The sequence below is a fragment of the Lissotriton vulgaris genome, chromosome 4_1 (assembly GCF_964263255.1).
Source record: "Lissotriton vulgaris chromosome 4_1, aLisVul1.2, whole genome shotgun sequence".
Taxonomy (NCBI): Eukaryota; Metazoa; Chordata; class Amphibia; order Caudata; family Salamandridae; genus Lissotriton; species Lissotriton vulgaris.
The window spans coordinates 1,456,647,553-1,456,662,291 of NC_141691.1; the positions used below are offsets into that span (position 1 = coordinate 1,456,647,553).

Here is a 14,739-nt window from a genome sequence, read left to right on the forward strand (position 1 = left end):
CTTTTGTGTCTTCTTGTAGTTGCGGAGGGGGAAAGCTTTCAGAGAGTGGAACAGCCTTGCCAGGAACAGAACGTGTGGGATTTGCATTTGAAAGGATGAGAGAGAGATGTGGAATGTACTTCTTGGTCTCGAAGTGCTGTGTTATTAGTAGTGGTGCTCTCATGTGCATTATGTTGTACATTGGAAGATAAAGTGTGTGATGCAATAGGCAGTGGTGCACAAATGTGCACTGTGTTGTACATTGGGAAATAATATGAAGTTCTTACTACTGGCGCTTACATGCCCTCATGCCATCTTGAATTGTGCAGCTAGCTTGAGCTTTTGCACACACAAGATGTTTGTGGCTGTTCTTTTGAATATTGTTGACTGTACTGCTTGAGACTTTCGTATGCTTCGTTAAGATAAAGGAATGTAAAAACTCTTTTGCCTTTGGAATGCTTGCATGGAGAGTGGCCAACTCCAGTAAGTTTCCTTGGAGCGGAGGGGGGCCTCTCGGAACCTTCACGTGTGTTTTAAGATTATAAAGCTGCGGTTTGTTTACTTAGAAACTGGGATTTGTTTTGGAGTCTGAATGGGGACGGGCACGTCAGTTTCAGCGCAGCAGCTCCCGTTTTTTTTGAGTCTGTTGTCCCTGGCTGTGAATCCCCCAGTCTGGAGTGGGCCAAGATTAAGCGGGTGATGTGTTTTATTTTTGATTATTGACATTGTGATGTGTGAGTGTCTGTGTGCACATTCAAGTCTCCAGTAGTTAAAATCATCTCAGGTGTTTTCATTGTGATGTGTGAGTATCTGTGTGCGCATCCAAGTCTTCAGTGGTTGTAATTATCTGATGTATTTAGTGTATTTTTATATCTTTCTAATTTCTTGGATTAGACGTCCATCATATCATCATCTGCTTGTATTTCATGTCATGTATTTTGTTCTATGCATTTAACAGTTGCATTTGCCTACTTATAAGTGTGACATGTTGTTCATTTGACATCTGAGAAAGCCTTTCTGTTGGAGAGTGTTGCAAAAATAAAACCCCATGCCTTATTCTGAGAACAGTCTTTTGATGTCTTTTGATGTTTTTCATTTTAAAAAAGTGGAATCCCTTTCCAGGTAGTGCTTGTTTTCATTACTTCGTTGTGTTTGAGCCTCCGTGTGTGAGGGCGTTATTTTCAAAATGTTTCTATTACTGGGGAGGGCGAAGCAATACAGGTTGTATATCACAAGAAGTATGACAATATTGTCGACGTGTACATATACCAACTCCGCAATAAAGCGCACCAACATATCAGCAAAGTAAGCTTATATATATGTTAGCGTACATTTACTATTCTTAACTCCATCTCTACTTGCCTTTGACAGTATATTGGATGTTGCTATTGTAGAGATGATCTGAGTATGGTCTAAAATTAAAATACGGTGACTGTCTTGGTAGGGCAACTTTGTTTTGGAGGGCTTCCTCTGTGTAGCCTAGGTGCAACAAATAAGAAAGAAGGGAACATCGATAATTGATAGGCCTATTTCTAGGATCGTTCATAGATTAATTTGAAACTGAGGCACAGATCTTTTTTCATCCATTAAACTTAGGTGTGCCTTGAATACCACTTAATATAGCAAAATCCTGTTCTAGGTTCACTGAAAAATAAATTGTTGGATTTCCCCTTGGAAATAGCATTTACTTGCCCTGAAATGCTGGCAATATCTGATGGCAAATCTGCTCATATGGCAGATTTGCGGGTGGCCCAGAGATGCTCTGCCTGCAAATGCTGATGACCACTCACAAATGTACATTTTTAGGAATTCATATATGTTTTGCTGATTGTTTTGTTATAAATGTATGTAGATTTAATCCTGTGAACACATGTGTAGATTCATTTTCAAGGTGGAAATGGGGAGGGATAATCCCCAAAACTGATGGGAGCTTATGGGAAGGGGATTCTCTTTGGGTAAAAATATTTTGATTTGAGGAAGCAAAGAAAAGAGTTAGACAGTCTGTAACTTTACTGTCACATTGGCGCGCATAGAACTGTACATTTCTGCGTGTACAAGTGTATACACTTATGACTCCTTGCAGGAATATACAACAGACTCAGCTTTCCAGGAGTATTCCTAAAGTGCTCTGAGAACTATGGAAACGTTCAAAAATTCAGAGAAAAGCTATACAGGATCCATGTCAGTACATTTCAGACATTACCATGAAGACTCACAGAAATTCACGGGACAATGGTCTGCAATTTATGAACACATCTACAAAACGTTTTCATGGGCGAGCCAAATTGACTTATTTATTTATTTATTTATTTATTTTTGACATTTGATTAAGCGCGAACAATTGCCCGTGGGCGTCTCGGCGCTGTGACGTCTGCAACAGATTCTCCAAGTGCTTATGTAAATTTTGAGGTATTACTGATTAAACAGCCAAGTTTTTAGCTGTTTACGAAAAGACCAGAGAGAGGGGCTAGTCCTAATTGACTGAGGTAAGGTATTCCACAATTTTGGGGCTGTGACCAGGAACCAGCGGTCTCCCCAGGAGACAGTCTTGGTGCGAGGCACCACTAAATCATTGGAAGTAGTGGATCGCAGTAATCTGGAGGGACAGTGGGGAATCAGATGTTCTTTAACCACTTCTGTGCTCATGACGACCTCAGCTCGTCATGAGGCACACTGCTCGTGTGCTCATGACGAGCTTAGCTCGTCATGAACACACCCATTTCTATTATGATCCAGCACAGCAAACAAATATCTCAAGCAGCCAAGGTGTTAAGAAACTGAGGTTCTTGTTTATGCAGTGCCTTATATACGATACACAGGGTTTTGAATTTGATCCTGCTTCTGATTGGGAGCCAGAAATCGGGTGCAGGGAGCCTCGATGCGACGCTAACCTCGCACCACTGCTCCTTATCTCTCCAGAAAAATTTAATTGTTTAGTGTGATTGGAGATATTTTTATGCATTCTTTACTCTACATGAAAACATTTTTCAATGTGGGAACATTTCTTTTGCACCCCCTAAAATAATGGAGCTGCTTGAAGTATGTTCACAACATAAATGCTCACTTACTACATAATGTTTATGAATTTTCTTTGGGCATGTGGTGTAGAAAAATGCATTGGGATCATTGTGGCCGCTACACTGGATAAACCCATTTTCACTCCCGGTTTCGAAATTTTCTGCAAAGAAAAATTCTGACCACACTTTGTGGTTACACAACATTTGGCAAATTCTAATTATGTCAATCAATTGTGTGTCTTTTGCTTTCTTGTCCTAAGTGCTCCAGGTAAGCCCGGGCTCACTGTGCCACTGGATTCAAGCTATTCTGGATGATGAGGGGTGAAACCCCGAAACTGGTTCTAGGATGCTTGTTTCTGGTCCAGGGAGTACCTGGCTTGGCAATTCCGGCTGGACTGTTCCCATGAGGCACAGGGTCAAGACTGATTTGCATATGGCCAGTTCTAAACTGGGGTGGCATGGTGAGCAAAAGAATGATGGATTTAACCCAGATCTCTAGACTGGGGGAGAATGTTTTGATTTGTTCTGCATTCAGTCCATCAATTGAATGTCTTTAATATGAATTTTCAGTCTTGGGAATTAAAAAAATTACGTTTTTCAATGGTACAATACTAATGTATGAAATGTTGTAAATCCTGTGTTTGTTTTTCCAAATGAAAATGCCAGTCCAATTGAGTCAGCCTCAATATAAGCTGACCTGGGGGTATGTGAGATACTTAAGGGTTACATGTGTGTTCAAGTATGAAATAGAGAAAAATAGAAAATGACAACCAAGGTTTTTACTCCTTCTCCCATACTACATTTTACCATTTAGAAATTCTGTTTGTTTACTTATAAGCTATCCCGGACAGATTTTCAGGATCACCGCCGATGTAAATTTGAAAATAATCTCCATTTTGAAACATTGCTTCTAAATTTATCTTATGAGGATATCCTTAAAATCTGGTTAGGTTCTGCCATCATTACCCACCTTCCTCCTCTCGAAAACTCTACATTAGCAACAGAATGCATTGTCCTTTTGTGATATCTGAAAATGTGCTCATGCTTGAAAACTAATAGGGAACAACACATTTATTGTTGCCATTTTAATGAATCAGTTTGTTTTTAAATATATGAAACTCGGAGGTTAATATAGAAGTCATCTAGGATCTTGAAAACATAGTCTAGAGCACAAATGACATTGAAGGGGTTAAAGATTAACTAGAAAATTCTAAATTCTGGCCTTTAACACTGGAGCAGGAATTTAATGGCCAGTATTGCCCACTACGATGGGCTAGAAGGCTATAGTAATGTATTTACTTTCTGTAATGAATAATTTGGCATTTAAATAAATCTTCAAACCGAGAACCAAAAGTAATCTAGTTTTGCGCATTTTTCATTATTAGACTTGGCTGAGTATTTCACTATATTTCCAATAAATTGACCATCCTTAATATTAATTTAGTCATAGCGTCAATAGCTGTCAAGGTACAACTGTTTTCAACTAAACTAGTCTCCACAGTTAGACAAGTACTGATATAGCCCTTGCACTGAACATAGGCATTCAGGCATACACTGCAGATCACTGCATAAGAATCTGTTTAACTATGAGCAGGAAACCCCTTAGGGCCAGATTACGAGTTTGACGGTGCGGCTGCGGGACTGCACCACCGCCGCACCACCAAACCCGCTTGAGAACTGTACGCCAAATAATTACTTTTTATGTATTTGGCAGGCAATTCCTTTGCCATTCCCACAGCGGTGCCTATAAAATAGGCACTGCAATGGGAACATCAAAATAAGCTCCAGCATGGCACGTACTCGAAAGTCCATGCCATAATGGAACTTCTGTGCATGCACATGGGAGCACATGTTGTGCCCCCCTGTGTGCATCCACAAGGCATGAGGCATAGGGAGGCTCTGCAGGGGCCCCTATATTTCATCTCCACCACTGTTTTCATGGAGGAAAGACCTCCATGAAATCAATGGTAGAGATGAAAGTTGCAATATGCTTAAAGGGACCGCGGCGGTCCCGCCAAGCATATAGATGCCTCTTGTCAGCCGCGCAACTGCCAGGGAATGGCGGTTCCCTTGCCTAGTCGGTGGTGCCACATTGGTACGACCACTAGAGTTGTAATGTGTCATTCGGAAGACCACCACCACAGCGCCACCACGAGTCTGGCTATCCTCGGATCGCCAGACTCATAATTAGGCCCATAGGGAGCTCAGGTTTACACTACACCATTGTTTTCTTCGAGGAAAGGCAGACCCTCATGGAAATGTGTGCCCAAGGTCCCTCAAACTTAGAAAGCAGAGAGGCTGAGGAATACCACTGTGTTGAATTCAGTGCCTGAATTCAGCAAAGAATACCCCCACTGTAGTGGGAAAAATTGTGTTTACAGGAGTAGCATTGTACAAATCCAGGCTTAACAGATCCTGGCTGGCTTATGGATAGGGAGGCTCCCAATTCTTTCCTATCCCTGCCAGTTGAGTATCTAGTGCACAATATAGGCCCCAACCCAGGTAGACTATGTTCTGTATTTAACACAAAAACTGTGTTGCTCAATTAGTTTGCATTACAGAAAGGCCAGAACACTCTGTATGTAGTACGAGTGTGCATGAGTCACACCAAAACTAACAATGTTACCAACAGTATGGACCGCTCAGTTTGTTTAATGGGAAATACAGTATTTGTGATCTACCTAGGGAAATACGAGAGTGAGACACACCTCTAAAACTGACGTAGATCTTTCAAGAATAAGATGTACTCACCCCTTGAATGTTTCATGAAATAAACAGAAATTCTTGAATAATAAGCTGTTTTTTCAAGGATCTTAGAGAGGGAATTATATGTTCCCAATTAAGTCTACTAGCTACATTCTGCAACTTCAGAGGTTTGTATGTGGTGGTGTTATTTGAAACATTATTTGGAAAATTAAGACAGAGACATTGAAAATAATGTAAAGTAGAACAAATGTTGGCATGGAAATCACTGTTTTGGCAATGAAATTGTTTTCACATATAGACTGCAACATATGTACTTGAGCTCTCATCCAAGTAAATATTGGCAAAGCCAGTCATGTTGGTTTTGGTGAAGTTACATGGTGTTTATCAAGTTTCACTAGTACAACACAGATACAGCATGCCCAGGAGCAGGATAAGCTTCCTTAACACAGAGAACAGGTACAGCGCATGTGGAGTGCAAGGCTGCATCATCCACCCACTCAAACACAAAAGCACACACATGCGCTCACACCCACCCACATGCACATATTGAAGAAAGAAGAAGGGGGGGTGGAAAGAGAAACACAGAAGACAGAAAGAGAGGTGAATAGAGGCTGGTGAGTCAGTTATAAGAGCATGAGGCAAGAGAGATAAGTTTGGGTCAAAGAGAGAAACACCAGAGATACCCTGTACACCCCCCCCCCCCAGCAACACAGAGACACAGAATTTGCTGGTGGCAATTAGATTACTGCTGATTATCCACCTTCTTTTCTGCACTTTCTCTTGTATTGTACAATGCAATGTACAATACGATACAAAACACTTGCCCCAGTGCTGGTTTAGTCATATCAAAAAAAGCATTGAGGTCGTAAATCCAACAACACAAGCAAGATCCGTGTTGATATATTCAAAAGTTCTGTGTGGGGTTTCTGAGTATACAGGAAGTTTGGCGCCTGTGCTGGTAGTGGTAAGTGTAAGTTGTGGAAAGAAAATGTTGGACGGTGTTACAAGTCAGAGGAGACCCCAAGAAACCTCTGCAGAGAGTGGCCAGGGCCCACTCCGTGAATGCAATACAACTAAAGTCTTGTGCACACGTTCTATCAAATACGTTTTGGAAGCCATCAATGATACAAAACGGAGTAACATGAAGTGAAACAAGGTAGTCCCATATGTATGGTTTCTTTGCAAAAAGCAGTGTATTGCCTCCTCCTTTCTGGAAGAGTTTCGTTGTATTGCATTATATATTGCCTATTCTAGCAGAACATAATTAAACCATCACTCAGAAAACTGAAAATAACTTACCACAAGAAGGGAAACAAACTTTCATGCAGCACACAGTGCTCAGAAGGGTTAGAGTTGTCAGGCTGCAGATTCCAAATAGTACTCCGCAAAAGGCGTAGAAAAGGCAAGTATGTTTACCATAAAGCCACCTGAAAAACGGAAATGGTCATTACATAAACCGAAAAAAACACTTGGAAAGTCAACATACATAAATTGATAGTGAAGGTAAACAACCGGCAATCATCCTCTGCGTTGTAATGTGTAACACTAAGTATTGCTGGTTACTTGTTATGCTGACCCATATCACCCAGTGTGGGTCCAGATGAGAGTATTGTGGTAAAGGTGTCTAAGGCTATCCATCCTGGATAAAGCAGTAGTTCTGATTAAACACGGATGAAAATTGAGTGCAGATATGACCCTATTCTCCAATAAATGCTTAAATCGGCAATATTCCAACTGAGATTCGACACAGTAGGTGCAGAAAAGTCTCCAAATGTTCCCAATTTCAATCTCATTATACAGGAATACTATGAACGAAAAATAAGGTCAGATTATATTGATCAAGCATACGGTACAGCCCTTGTAAGAATATGCTAACTGCCGAATACATTGCTAGGCGTATGAGAAAAAAACAACAGTGCTTTTCAAATCAATAATAAATGACTTCAGTTCTTCTTTATTCTTTTTCAATGTACATATACTGTTGCTTATCCTGCTGGTAAAATGTATGCTGAGAAGAAGCTGATAATTCTCTTGCCATCTGGTGGAAAATATGCATTAAGAAACAATTATCTAGGTTAAATCAAATAATTCCACTAAATTAAATCAATAAATTGCCCTCCATCACACAGTAATTCAAAGTTTGATCATATAACATCTGTATTACAGAATCAACAATTTTCTTGTCCACTTACCCCTTGATGTTTAATGTGCTCCTGAGAATTTATTAATAGCTCCCCTCCGTTTGGGTCTGTCTTTGATTCATCCTGAGTCTCCTAGCAATCCAAAAACTAATACATAAAATTGTATCATTTTCTGGCAGTTGCCAGTAGGTAGTTCCAGCTAGGACCAAGGGCCAGATGTAGGAGCCTTAATACCGGTCGGAAACGGCCGATTTCGGCCGTTTCCGACCGGTATTTTGCTTTTGAGATGTAGGGGGCATTTTATTTACAGAATCGGTATATTTACCGATTCGGTAAATATACAGAATCTGTAAAATACCGAATCGGTAAATATACCGATTCTGTAAATCAAGATGTAGGTGGCACTGTAATCAGTGCCACAGGCTCTTACCGAATCGTTATTTACCATGGAATACTATTCCATGGTAAATAACGAATTCCAGTGTACATGCACATCTGTGCATGTACACCTGTGCCATGTGGCACACAGACATGCCCTAAGGGCATGTCTGTGTGTCACATGGCACACAAGCCAGAAACAGGGGTGCAACAGGGTGTCAAAGTGACACCCTGTCACCCTTGCAAAATCGGTAATTTTACCGATTCTGTAATTACAGAATCGGTATTTGCCATTGATTCCTATGGGCTTCAAGGCCCATAGGAATCAATGGCAAATACCGATTCTGTAATTACAGAATCGGTAATTACCGAATCTTACAGATTCGGTATTTTTACCGAATATTCTACCTACATAGCAATTACCGAATAGTGAATACCGAATCTGTAAAATTCGGTATTTACCATTCGGTAAATTGCTATTACCTACATCTAGGCCCTAGTTTCCATAACTTTGACACGGTTTGATGAATCTTTGCAAAAAAATTTAAAACAATTGCCACTCACTTCAGCTCCGGCCTATAATAATTTAGGGTGATCAGTTAAGTGGGGGCTGAGAAAAAGGGGAGGGTCACATAATGTGTTTTCCCCATACATCTTCCCATAGGGATGTTAGACACAATTACAGCCCAAACTGCTGAACGGAATTACATCAAATTTGGCAGAAAAGTAGCTCATGGTCCACAAAGAGCCCTTTTTGTTATTTTGAGTAAATTCAGTAGTTGTTGATGAGATATTAAAGGAAAAGGTCAATATAGAGGCGCAAACCCTTTGCGTATCATTGGTTATTCTTTGCGAATCCACACGCCAACAGCAATGCCATGATTGGCTGGCTGCAACATGAGTAGAAAGATGTGGTCATCGTTTTATATAACAGGACATGGTCCCGGGGCAGAAACTACATTTGAAACTTATAGAAGGGGTAGGGTAGAGGTACCCTGACCCTTTGGGTGCAATATGAGGGTCTCTAAGGGACCCCTCACAGACCCACTCACAGACCCACTCAGGCACTCACTCACAGGCCCACTCACTCAAACTTATTCACCCACTCACGCCCTCACTCAGACATTCACACACCCACACACAGACCAACTCAGACACTAATGTACCCACTCACAGACCTATTCAGGTACTCATGCAACTACTTACAGACCCACTCATACACTGATACACCCACTCACAGACCTACCCAGACACTCATGCACCCACTCACAGACCCAATCAGATACTCATGCTCCCACTCACAAAACTGACACAGAAACTCTTGCACTCACTCACACACCCACTCAGACACTCAAGCACCCAATCATAGGCTCACTCAGACACTCAAGCACCCATTCAAAGGCCCACTCATGCACCCATTCACAGACCACTCAGACACTCATGCAGCCACTCACATACCCACTCAGGCACTCAGACACCCATTCACAGACCAACTCAAGCCCTGCCCACTTACAAACCCATTTAAACAATCACACACTCACTCACAGATCAACTCAGACACTCATGCCCCAACTCACAAACCCACTCAGAGACTCATTCACCCACTCATAGACCCACACAGATACTGATGGATCCACTCACCGAGCCACCCACAGACTCATGCACCCACCTACAGACCCACTCAGAGACTCATGCACCCACTCACAGATGCACTTAGAGACTTGTGCAACCGCTCACAGATACATTCAGACACTCACAGACCCATACAACTACTCACAAACCCACTCACACAGCCATAAAGCTACTCACAGACCCATATAGCCACTCACACCTTCTCACCTTCTCACCACCTCATAAATCCACTCACTCACATATTCAAAACTACTCACACAATACGCTGACTCATACACTCATTGAAGCACTCACATACCCACTTACAGACCCATACAGCACTCATACACCTAGCCACCGACCCCTACAGCCACTCACACACCCACAAAACCACTCACATACACACTCACTGACCCATACAGACACACCCATTCCCAAAGGTTACAGGATACAGTTAGGAAATATAATTTTTAAAAAACTTCAAAATTCACAAAAAGAACAAAGTTTGCATGTACATTATAGTTAAAAAATAACATTAAAAACCCTGGAAAAATTCACTGAAAAAGACAAAGCTTTCAAGGACGTTATAGTTAGGAAATAACATTTATAGTCTGTAACTATAACGTACGTCCCGTAATGCACTGCTTATAACCTCAGATATTACATTCCTCATGACATGATTAGTGGCATCACTGATGACGTATCAAATTGACATCACTGATGACACCACTGATAATCCACAGAACAACTCACACACCCACTCACACGGCTACACAACTGCTCACACACCTATAGAACACCCACTCCGATACATACAACCACTCACACACCTATACAACCACTCACACGCCCACTTACACACCCATACAACCACTCACACAGCCACTCATACACCCAGAAAATCACTCATAAACCATTCATAGACCCATAGAGCCGCTCACATACCCACTGACAAACCTATACAGCCATTCACATACCCACTGACAGATCCATACAGCCATTCACCCACCCACTCCCACACCCATACAGCACCTTAGGCACCCACTCACACACTGATACAGACAGTCACACAACTACTCAGTTGCTATATGTTAGAAATAGTATTACTCCTTAGAAGTACAGAACAAATGGTAATTTAACTTATGCAGTAGCTTAGTAAATATAACTTTAAGTCTTAGAAACATACACCAAACACTTAAACTCACTGGATGATGTAATCACTGGCGTCATCAGTGAGATGTCACTGCCCATGTCATGAGTGATGTAATATGTGTGGTCATAAGTAGGTGCACTGCGTGTTCTAAAGAACAGCTAGAGAGCTAATAGTTTTACATATGACAAAAGTATGGCACATCAGAAGCCATCTTGATTGGAATAAAGTGGTAACACTTAAAACATTTAATTTGCAAAGGAACAAAATGAGGGGCAAATATGTGACACATCTGAATGCCTTCTTGATGGAATCGAAGTAAAAAACTGAAAGTATTTCCTACTGAGACTGTAGTAAATGAGGAAATTAGGAAACTTCATAACAAATAAGTCTCCGAGAATGGCCACCAGAGAAAATAGAGCCCAAATGTAGCACAAATATCACCCAGATGTAACCCACGTACAGCCCAATGACATAATGTCCCAGAGTGTTCTAAAGAACAACTATAGCGTTAACATTCTTACTTATGACAAAAGTATGGCACTCCTGAAGCCATCTTTATTGGAATAAAGTGGTAACATTTGATTTGCAAAGGAACAAAATGAGGGAGTTCATTGTGTCATAGAAATTATGATTATTGCTGCAGAACGAAAAATTAGGGCACATTTTGACTTCTCAAATCCTCTTCTATTTCATTAAAAGATTCTGACATGCAGACTGAAACATGCACTTTGAATACCAGCAGCAGACTTCCCTGGTGAGCAGTAGCTTCACTACAGTGCTCTAATGAGCAACTAGAGTGCTAACATTCTGAATTTATGGCAAATGTGTGACACATCTGAATGCCTTCTTGATGGAATCAAAGTAAAAAACTGAAAGTATTTCCTACTGAGGAGACTGTAGTATATGAGGACATAGGGAACTTCATAACAAATAAGTCTCCCAAGATGGCCACCAGAGATAAAAGAGCCCACATGTAGCACAAATATCACCCAGATGTAGCCCACGTTTAGCCCAATGACAGAAGTGTGCAAAACACTTTTATTTTGTGGTTTTGCAGTTTTATATAGTGCCGACTGGTCAGGTATTGGAGTGCTTTACATGAGCATTGGTTACACCACACAAGGACAAATTCATTTTGGTTGTAGACATGGGGATAATAAGTGATTTGACCAGAATCACAGAATGTCAAGCTGAAGCAGAAACTCCAACCTGGTTACCCAGTTGCAAAGACTGCAGCTCTGGAAGTAACACCACATCCTCTCCCCTAAGTGCAACATTTAACCAAGTGGCTAACTGGATAAAAAACATAAAGATAATAATTTAAAAGTGCTTTGTCGCTATGGGAAAACTCAGAAAATATGTCCTCATTTTAGTTTTTTAGAGCACTAACCATAATTTCGATGCAAATAAGACCCTCTCATCTATGTAATTTCTAAAGGAAATGCTCTAGGTATTGCAGTTTTGATTACATCAAGATGACGTCAGGCGTGCCACACTTTTGTAATAAATATAGAATGTTAGCAATCTAGTTGTTCATCAGGAAACTGTTGAGAGGCAGAGGCCAGGGGCACGGACTCTGAAAATTGAAGGCAGGTAGGAGGGTGCAGAGGCAACCATTTGACCACACTGGGCAGGAAGGGCAGTGGCAGCACAACAGACTATGGAGGGCAGTGGAAAGGGCAGGGGTAACAAACCAACAATACAGGACAGGCTAGAGAGGCTGTGGCAACATAATAGACCATTGTGGGCAGAAGGAAGAGGCAGTGGTAGTACTACCATACATGCCAAAAGACCGGATTCAGCCAGGAAACGCCCAATGTTTTTTAAGCCCAAATGGGCTTTATTTGGTCTGTCTCCTAGTCTGCAATCTCCTCTTTTTCAATGTAAGTCAATAGGGAAAATCAATACCCCAGTTTTTTTTCTAAATCTCCCTCTTACCCAGTTTAAAATGTTAGCAAGTACGGTACATTGGATCATGGAAGGCAGGTGCAATTGGGGTAGAGACATGGACTCGGATAACAGGACAGGAGGCACATGGGGAGGTGCACCAAACTGACCTTACAGGGTTTGCAGCAGCACAATACAACACACAGGGCATGTGGGATAGGAGTGCAGCACAACAATCCATAGAAAGCAATAGGGAGGGGACAGGACCATGCACATGTACAACAGAGAACAGAGGGGAAAGAGGCAGTCTCAGCTGACTGACCATAATGGACAGACTAGAGAGGCAGCTTGCATCATAATGGACCATAAAGGGTAGGAGGGACGGATCAGGGGATTACAATGGAACAGACAAGCCAGGAGGGAGGGAATAGGGGTCTGTACATGGAAAACAGAGGGAAGGGGCAGGACTGGAGCAGCAAGCTGACCATGGAGGTCAGCCAGGATGGGCACTACAAGCAAGACACAACATGGAGAGCAACAGTAAGACTATAATGCCATACACACTGACCATGGAGGGAAGGTGCGAGGGGGTCAGGGGCAGCTAGCTAGCTGACCACACAATGTCCATGATTGATGGGCAAGAAGGAGGGGGCAAGGGCATGTACAAAGGACAATAGAGGATAGAAGGGAGGGGTAGGAGCTGGGCACAGACAAGAGAGTTCAGGGGAAGGGGTCTCACAACAGACAACGGGGAGCTGGCAGGAGGAGCTGTTGCAGCACAACAGACCAGGGAGGGCAGAAGGGTGTGGCAGTAAAATCGACCATGGAGGACAGGAGGAAGGAGATAGTGGCATGGAACGTGGACAGGCAGAGTGGAGGTGGCAGGGACAGGTTACAGTCATCTGACAATGCTAGGCAGGTGGAAGGGGAGTGGCAGCTCAACAGAACACTCAGATTATATAGCAGGGGCAGTTCCATGGAACATGGTGGGCAAAAAGGAAGGAGCAGAGGCATGCACACAGACATCAGACGGCAGCGGGAAGGAGAGCAGGGGCAGCAAGCTAAGCACAGAGGCTAAGCAGGAGGTCAATGATGGGGCATAGAATTGGGCAATGGAGGGCAGGAGGAGTGGACTGGGACATAATGCTAAATGGAGGGCAGTGGCAGCACATCAGACCATGCATGGAAGGAGGGAGGAGGCTAGTGCATGGATTCAGACAACAGAGGATAGGGAGGAGGTGGATGGGGCAGCAAGCTAACTGTTCAGAGAAGGTGGGAAGGCCAGCGGCAGAACAACAGCCACACAGGGATGTATTAAGGGAGCAGGGACACGGACTTCGACAATGGATGGCTAGGAGGAGGGGATTGGGAAGCAGGAGCATCAAGCTTAGGTGGGGACAGCACAATGCCAGGCCAGGCCCTGCTTCCAACCCCCCACCATCCATTGTGATATGCATATTACTTAATGTTAAAAAACTAGAAATTTGCTGAAAAAACAAAGATTACAGGGACGTTATAGTTAGACTCAGATTTCACTCATACACAACAAGTGAAATTCAGCAGTTATAGTTAACTGAGCTAACTATAATTTAAGCCCCCACAATGTACTGCTAATGACCTCAGACATTACATTATTTATGACATGGTCAGTTACATCACTCATGACATCTCAAATGAGCTATGAATGGAATGGAACTATAATCGCTAGAACCTTATTTAGGGAGAGTGTGTGTATATTAACATCCCCTTTTTTTTCTTTTCTTTCATGTAAAAACCATTATTATACGCAACGTGGCCAAGCCGATAGCCTTTCACTTCAAAGTAATGTGTAGTTCATTGTTTATGTTTTATTTTTTTATTGCAATCC

General features: G+C 42.2%; 1 protein-coding gene across 5 annotated transcripts in view; it reads right to left on the bottom strand.

Annotated features, from left to right (window-relative positions):
- Positions 1-14,739, bottom strand: part of LOC147724100 (opsin-5-like) — a 1,241,395-nt gene that overhangs the window by 540,120 nt on the left and 686,536 nt on the right. For all 5 annotated transcript variants that reach the window (XM_086965683.1, XM_086965682.1, XM_086965681.1 and 2 more), the window contains one exon: positions 7,002-7,129. In XM_086965683.1, the coding sequence (XP_086821809.1) occupies positions 7,002-7,129 (128 nt within the window). The remainder of the gene's footprint in view (positions 1-7,001; positions 7,130-14,739) is intronic.